We start from the raw sequence: 8,254 nt of genomic DNA on the forward strand, positions 1-8,254 counted from the left end.
TCTATGACAGCTACACAGTCATTACAATAGGGAAAACCGTCGGTTCTGGGTTGAGCTCCCGTGGTTTTCATGCGCAGCATGAAATATGAATGTCAAAATAATAAAAAGAAGATTTGAGGGGTTTTGTTAGATCCAAATCTCCTTTATTCAGCCCCTTTTTTTTCATTTATTACAGTTCCACGCTGTCTTTTTCCGCAGCCTTCTCTGCCCTTCGTGTTTACATCATGTTTCAGCCTGTTTCCTTTTTAAAATCTTTTTTGTTTGATAAATCAATCTCAGTCTTGGCCAAATGGTATCAGGATGCATGGTTGAAATAGAAATGTACAAAACATTTGTTTGGATTTCTTTCTTTCGGCTCCTGGGTCCGATACAGTGAGGGGTTCAATATATTTGGAAGAAACCTCCAGTTCGTTACTTTAAATAGGGAACATTGATTATTTAGGCTTAGCATGCCTGACTATGGTTACCATCTTGGTACTATGCATTAGATGAGACATGCATTGCTCCGAGAAGACCTGTATCCTTTTACAAGAACCTACGCAAGACAAAGATCACCTTTTCCTTTATTCATGGCCTGCTCAGGCTTTATAAAGAAAGTCACCGGGACAGAGAAGCAAGGAAGGGACCTGAAAACTCACATAATGCACCTTGTTTCAGGTAATACATCGCAGGTTAAGATGGAAAGACAGCTGCTTTTTTAATAATTGTATTAACAAACAGTTAATAATTACACATAGTGAATCAGACGGTAAATCCGATAGAACCACAGCTAACGACGAAGACGTGTACGATCGGGGTGATTGCGTGAGTGTTTTTGTTAAAGCGGTATTTGTGTGTTTTGTCTTCAGTCATTCAGCGGGGTGTGTGGGCTGTGTTGCTCTGGCCTAACCTCCTCGCCTCAAGTGTCCCACTAGACTGCAGGGAAGAGCAGGGTATCCTCTCGCGCTGCCCTTCCATCTCCCAGGAGAAACTTCTCGACCGAGTCATCGAGCACGCTGAGCTCATCTACCGCGTCTCAGAAGAATCGTGCTCTTTGTATGTGAGTAACGCCGTCCGCTGGACCCTCAAACGAGCCTTGTGTGTCGAGTGGAGGGTATTATATTTTGTACATTTAGCCATAAAGGCATGTATTTAGTGTGTGTGTGTGTGTGTGTAGCCTCAGGAGAATCTGTATCACTCTTCACACTGAGCATCACTTGAGAACATGTTTTCATTGCGCGTCAAACGAGGGGATTCAACTGAAAGTCCATGATCTTCCTCTTCGTTCAATTTTTTTTGTTGCCATACTTTTATGGCATTTAAAAAAATCAGTGCTGTAGTAGTGACACCTAAGGCAAAAGGCCACAGTGACAACAATGTAGACTTTTGCATGTGAGAAGCTGAATGATGAAAAAATTTAATTGTGTTGTTTTCTCACAAGTCAACTTTACCAAATCAACACAAAAAATACAATGCTCAGCAGTCATAATTCCCGAGCTGTGTTACTGCTAATCACCAAATGCTGTCGATGCAACGCTTGGAATGAGTTCTGCAATGGGAACAAAAATGGCTTTTTTCGTTGGCCCTTTTTTTTCCACATTACGCTGGACCAAAAAGCGCTGACACCTCCTGTTAGATACACTCTTGTGTTATTTGCTTTTTGATTCTGACATGATCATCGCCTCCGCCGCCGGGGCTTCAAAGTAATCTTCCACCTCTCCTCCTGAGCCAAAAGATGTTTTATTGAAGAAGAAGAAGAAGAAGAAGAAGAAGAAGAAGAAGAAGAAGAAGAAGAAGAAGAAGAAGAAGAAGAAGAAGAAGAAGAAGAAGAAGAAGCAGGCCTACAGTGGAGTAACACGGATGTGATAATGATATACCGCCGCAGCGAGAGCACAGGTTTTTCACCGCCTGTTGAATCCCCTTCACTCTGTGACTCCAGATCCAAAGTGCTCTTTGAAACGGGATGATGTTAGGACTTGTTAGAGGAGACGCCGCGTGCGGTCCTCCAGATGAGAACACGGCGACGAAACAAACAAAAAAAAGAATCTCCGCTGTGTCTCCAGTGGCCGAGATCGGTGGAGCGGTTGTCATTGTTTCCCCCGTCTTTTTGTGCGTTCCTGTTGTTCTGTGACTGTGAGAAAGGAATGTTTTTCAAAAACAATTCAAGAAATCAACTAAAGAGTTGTTGTTGTTGTTTTTTTAAACCATTTGAACATACTGCTTGTGAATGTTGAATATAGAGAATAAACTAAAGCATAAGCGTTCCTGAATTCTAGATGCTTAACCTTAACGAGGGTTGAGGATAAATGGGTCAGTAAGCACTGTAACAGAAATATGTACGTGCACTTTATTAGTGTGTGTGTATTTTCATGTTTTTTTTTTTGACTGTTTGGTTTGTAGGAGGACATGTTTATCCCTTTGCAGTTCCAGAGGAACCAAGTTGGCTACGCGTGCATCACCAAAACCTTACCCGTCCCCAGCTCCAAGAATGAAATCCAACAGATATCTGTGAGTACACGGCCATGCTGATGGCGACAGAATCTTTTCTTTTTTATTTCAATTTGCAAGGGCTTTGATCATAATCTCTTAACAATGACAGTCAGGGTGTGTGTGTGTGCGTGTGTGTGTGTGTGTGTGTGTGCACTTTTTTTCATGCCAGTGCGTATATATATATATATGTGAGGCAGTTTCCTTGTCTGAGCAAAAGAAATAAAAGCGAAGGTGGTCGCATGTGTTTATGGATTTGTGTTTGCGTGACTGTCTGAGTGGAGTTGAAAATTCTCGTGCACGTGCATTTGTGTTTGCAGCTGTTTGGCTTAATGTTAAATGCAAACAATCACTTTGAACCTGCAGAGCCCAAGCTTTTCTTTTTTCTTTTTTTTTTAAACGATGCTTAGTGTGCAAGTTTCTACCTCCCCTTCTTCTAAAGCCCCCCCCCCCGGCCCCGTCACCTGATGAGTTGTTTGCACTAATTACAATGAAAGGTCTTCCAATCTTTTAAATGTACTTGCCGGTATAACATTTCATTTTTCTTTCCGTCTGTGCCCACTGAGGTTTTGAAAGCTCTCCAACGAGGCTGCGACCTTTAAGGCCAAATGTCAAGCTTCATCAGTAGCGTGGAAACTAGAATCGAACCACTTAGCGACGAGCTAATGTGAACCGTAATCTGGGAAGTTCCACAATAATCCTCCTTCACGTAACAAAGGCCAAAGCACATGTGACGGAAACAATATCCTTGAGGACTACATTGGAGATAAATTGAAAACGCTGCTTGAAAGTGATGAAAGTGATGCCATCCACATGATTTCTGCTAAACGTGATCTTTGAAACTTCGTGTACTGCATATACTGCTAATAATTCATACCTCTGCCCTTTCTGTTGAAATATTGCCTGTTCTGCGGTTTAATGGCCATTTGCACTTGCTTTTTGTCTGGAGAATTTAAGCAGGCTTAACTGCTTCACCCGTGACATCTCAGCCCACTGTTGTAGCTGAATGTTTTGTAGCTGTCGGGGCCCTTGATCAAAAGCCACCCTTTTATTGAGGTCATCTGTCTTTTCTTTTTTTTTTTTTTATCACTTCTGTTCATAACTATCTTACAATAATTGTGGAAGGGCACACGGTTGCCATTTTATTAAAGACATAAATGTTCCCACAAAGACACCGAATAGATAAGAGTCACTTCTACTGCGGCTCTGTCATGTTTTGTAGTGTATTATTCTTTAAAGACAGCGTTGTGTTTTTTTGTACTGTTTGAATTTTTTCTAATAATTCAATCAGTTCTTTTATTAAAACGTCACCTGTGTGCCCTGCAGGACAAATGGCTGCTCCACTCGGTGCTGATGCTGGTCCAGTCCTGGATCGAGCCTTTGGTCTACCTGCAGACCTCGCTGGATCGCTACAACGCCGCTCCCGAGATGCTCCTCAACAAGACCAAGTGGGTGTCTGAGAAACTGATCAGTCTGGAGCAAGGGGTGGTGGTCCTCATCAAGAAGGTGGGTCGAATCCCTTCTTTCTTCTTTTTTTTATTACTGTTGAATTAGTATAATTTACTGCATGTACACGTGACTCCCCTTGTTTCGTTGGCGTTAATCCATCCGTCGTGTGTTTCCGAATGTCGCCGTGCAGATGTTGGATGAGGGGATGCTGACCATAAACCACAGTGAGCAAGGCCTCCTCCAGAATGGCGTCCAGCCGCAGATGCTGGAATCAGTGATGCGGGACTACACCTTACTCAGCTGCTTCAAGAAAGACGCCCATAAGATGGAAGCTTTCCTGAAGCTCCTCAAGTGTCGCCAAACCGACAGATACAACTGCTCATAAGACATAAAGTGTAGCTTTTTAATAATATATATTGAAATGAATTCCTTGAGGTTAGAAGCCGCGCATTCGTAGATATGACCATGCCTTGGGCGAATCCGCCTCGCTCGCCATGCAGCACATTCTTTATTGACTTTTTTTGGAATACCTTTACACAGAAATAAGTAGGTGTAATGCTGTGCCCTTTCCACGGCATACTGCATTTCATATTTCCCCTGCTCAGTTGTTATTTTAACCTGGCAAAGGCAACAGAGGGCAAACCCCCAAAAGATTATTTGCGTGTCAAGCTGTCAAAAAAAATCTGCATATCCTGCCATTGATTTCCATTTCCTTTTGTTCTTAACTGGAGTTTGTATTCCGCGCTGGCTCTTGCAGTGTTTTGATTATTTCCACGGCCCCCAGAGTATTCAGTGAGACGGTTTCACTTCTGCATTAGTGAAATGAAACACTTTCACCGGAGACGGGAGTCAAACAGAGAGCAATCACTCCCTTAAAAAAAAAAAAAAAAAAAAAACACCACACATTTTGATTGGTGCAAGAGAGTATGAGGGAGGCAGAGAGAGAGAGAGAGAGAGAGAGAGAGAGAGAGAGAGAACACATAAAAATGAGAAGGAAGACTTAACTGGCGGTATAGGATACAGGTTGGGGTTTGCTGAATTTCTATGCCTAAATGTGCCTAATTTAACCTGAATGTAATAGAAGAAGTGTGTCATTTACCGTAAATGATCAGGGGAGGTGCAGTTTACATTTGAATTGATTGATGAATATGTATTCCAGTTTGCAAACAATATTTTTTTCTTTCTACCCTCATATGTAAATAAGAAAAAAGCCCAACGTGCCTTCAGAACCTGTCTGCTGTTGATTTAAGAAGCTATGGTAGCAAAATGTAGATTAAAGAAATGAGAAAAAGCATCGGTTTGGATATGATTTATTCTTGTGAGTTTTATTCCATAATTGAGCTAAAGTTTCTTTAGTCAAGGTTAAATCAAGTGCCCTTTCCAATGTTGTCAATCCTGCCCTTTTCACCCCAATCACAAGAGGGCAGTAGTGCTCTTTCTCAAAGGTTATCTGTATCACTGTGTACTCAAACCAAAGCATTCACTTTAGGGCATCTTCTATTTCCAATGATACTATATCGGGTAGGGAAGAAAATTCAATGTGTGCATGTCTTCACTTTATTTATGGAGAAGGCAAGGAGCAATTTTTTATTAAAATATCAATTTTTATTTAGATATGTAAGAAGAAGTGTGGTAATGTACAGCCACATCTAAACCCTTGTCGAAGGTTTGATATGAATAACAACACACTGTCACAGATCTCTTGATCCATGTGATCCCAGCGGCAACAATAAAGCACCTGCAGTCGTTATCCCACTTACACTTAATAGGCTTGAAATTGGCAGGTTGCATTTCTCTTTCCTGTTTATTTCTGCAAACACATCATGAGACAAGGAAACAATAAAAGAGGCTGACGCCGCAAGCATCCCCCTCTCTCCATCCCCCAACCCCCCCCCCCTTTTCTTTTCCACTGATCTCAGGTTTCTTCTTGACTTTATTATTATTTATTATGTATTTATTTCCCACTCTCTTGAGTGTCCAGAATCCTCTTCCCCTCCCGTCCTTTGGAACAATATCAGCACATGTAAATCAGCCTTGTGGTTGCCACGCTGAGTCGGGTGTCAGCGTAGAGAGGTGGTGTCGTGTGGTGTGGGTGGATGTCGGGGGCAGGATGTGGTGGTGGTGGTGGGGGGGCTAGTGTCAGCAATGTCAGGTTCAGCTTCCTGTGGCCTAATCACTTCAGGATGGGGGCTGGGAGGAGATTGGGTAGCCTCCGTTCTGCTCTACGCAGCCTCAACCTTCTAGCGCAACCCTCGTCGAACCTCGCGTGGTCGCCGACAACACGCAAGTAATCATAGGTGAGGTAAAGTCCCGTGCCCCCCTCCCACTTCTCAAACTTTCAGGCCATAAATATTAAAGATGTGGCTATAAGTAGTGAGAGAAGTGAGGGGATCAGAGGAGAAGGATGTTAGGGAGTGGAAGGGGAAAGCAGGACACGGGGATGAAGGGAGGGGTGTGGGGCCCGGGTGATTTCACAGTCTAACTATTATAACCTGAGGAAAGGAAATCTAGACTGCTGGGATGCATAAGTGGAGCAGAGGAGGCAGACAGAAAAAAAGAGAGGGAGAGGAAAGGAGCAGGAAATGTAAAGAAAATGGAAAATGGACTGACAGACGGAGGCAACGAGAAGTAAAGAGGGCAGTTGTTTCTTTGTTTTTTGTTTTTTTGTTCCACTTCAGCGAGTGATGTGACATTTCTCAATCAAATAGAGGGAAGGAAAGCTAGAGCAGAAATGAGAGGACAGAACCAAAATGACTGGAAAGGAGGCTCAGCAGTGTGACGTGCAGGCAAGTAGGTTGAGAAACATGGACGGCTGGAAGGCACAGCTCGAGGAGTTAGGTTTGGGAAGTGGTGTTGGCTTGATATGAAACTGAGACTCAAAAGTACGAAGTCCTTGAGCCTCCACTGACTCGGCTGGCTCACACGCTGTTGTTTCGCTTTCATTTATGGCTCAAAAAAAACCCGACAGCTTGGAAAGACCTGAAACAGTCTCTCGGCCCCCAGTGTGATCTCCCACAACCGGAAAACCGTGTAGCTCTGTGCCTTCTCTCTCACCCCCCCCCCCCCCCCCCCCCCTCGCTTTCCGTGCTTTAATGACATATTTAGGCTGCGGCAAAGAAACTTGCCACTTAAAGAGTTTGTGTGTTTGCTTATGCGGAGGTAGAAGAAAATGGGGCATGAGCAGAGAGGTGAGAAGGGGAAGAACGGCCTCTTTTTTTTTTTGCGACGCAGCCCTTCCAAGAGGGAATGTGTTTGGCCCCCATCAAAGAATAAGGCATAAGGTGTCAAATATAGCCAACCAACCAGTCCTGAAGCTCAATCCACCCGGGTGGGGGGGGGGGGGGGGGCTACATCATCATGCACAGCCTCCGGCGGTAAGTGCGTATGCAAATCTCGAAATCCAGCATGTCTGTTGGCCCGGTGACACATTGCTTCACCCTCGGCCTCTCCTTTGCCCCCCCCCCCCCCCCCCCCGTGACAAGGCATCTCTTCGAAGGCCGCGCGGAGACGCGAGTGAAGTCAAGAGGTCGTGGGGGGTCAAGCCCTGACCCTAACTGTTCCAATATGTGCAAAGATGCCGCGTTGTAACAACAGCGGGTTCGGGTTACACCCGGCACAGACAGCGTTGAAGTGGGATAAAAACCTGGAACACACACACACACACACACACACACATAGGAATGGAGAATAATAATAATTATTTTTTTTGTATATTAATATTTCCTATGATTGATGATTACATTACGTCAATAACTACATCACAACCTTTAAAGAGAGCTGAGAGATAAGCAGACATAATTTCGCTCAAATTGGAACAACAAATTTGCTGTCGTGTCTTTGTTTACCAACATTTAAAATCAATGCGCCGCCATCTTAAAGCGTCCCCCCTCAGCGGGTTCTTCCACGGCCGTTGCCTTTACGTAACCTGCATGTGGCGCAGACACAAAAAGAGATAATGCTTCAACGTGCGGCTATGATTAATAAGGGAATATGCTAGCCGTGGTGAAACAAGCCCTGCGGGGGGGGGGGGGGGGCGTCTCTCTTGAGCGCCCACCGGGGGAAATAGACGATTACCTCGGAGACTGCGGGGAAGCGGGCCGATGCTATGGGAACTCAGCGGGGAAGCGGCCATCAATCGTCCTACACCGAAGCAACGCGCTGTAGGAAGGACTCGCGGTTGTGTTGTCCAGCGCATTCCAGAGCTGTGAAGACATGGAGACAAACAGGGGGGGGGGGGGGGGGGGGGGGAGGGGGGCAGAACATCAGAGATGTAAATGTAGGCTTGAGACGAGGAGGTGCAATAAAACTGCTTCCAGGGAGGGTTTCTGTGTGTTGTTTT

At 44.6% G+C, this 8,254-nt stretch overlaps 1 protein-coding gene across 1 annotated transcript; it reads left to right on the top strand.

Moving 5' to 3' along the window:
• The first annotated feature begins 634 nt into the window (after window positions 1-634).
• Window positions 635-5,208, top strand: smtla (somatolactin alpha). Its single transcript, XM_034548455.1, has 5 exons — window positions 635-657; window positions 849-1,039; window positions 2,380-2,487; window positions 3,793-3,972; window positions 4,106-5,208. Exons 1-5 carry the CDS (start codon window positions 642-644, stop codon window positions 4,298-4,300), a joined length of 690 nt encoding a protein of 229 aa, XP_034404346.1. The 5' UTR covers window positions 635-641; the 3' UTR covers window positions 4,301-5,208.
• The last annotated feature ends 3,046 nt before the right edge of the window (window positions 5,209-8,254 follow it).

This window comes from Cyclopterus lumpus, chromosome 13, assembly GCF_009769545.1.
Source record: "Cyclopterus lumpus isolate fCycLum1 chromosome 13, fCycLum1.pri, whole genome shotgun sequence".
In the NCBI taxonomy this organism is placed as follows: Eukaryota; Metazoa; Chordata; class Actinopteri; order Perciformes; family Cyclopteridae; genus Cyclopterus; species Cyclopterus lumpus.

What these genes read in the sequence shown, in the direction of transcription:
- smtla (XM_034548455.1), top strand. An exon ending in AAGAATCGTGCTCTTTGTAT is followed by an intron (nt 1,040 to 2,379) that starts GTGAGTAACGCC and finishes TTTGGTTTGTAG; the next exon opens with GAGGACATGTTTATCCCTTT. An exon ending in ATGAAATCCAACAGATATCT is followed by an intron (nt 2,488 to 3,792) that starts GTGAGTACACGG and finishes TGTGCCCTGCAG; the next exon opens with GACAAATGGCTGCTCCACTC.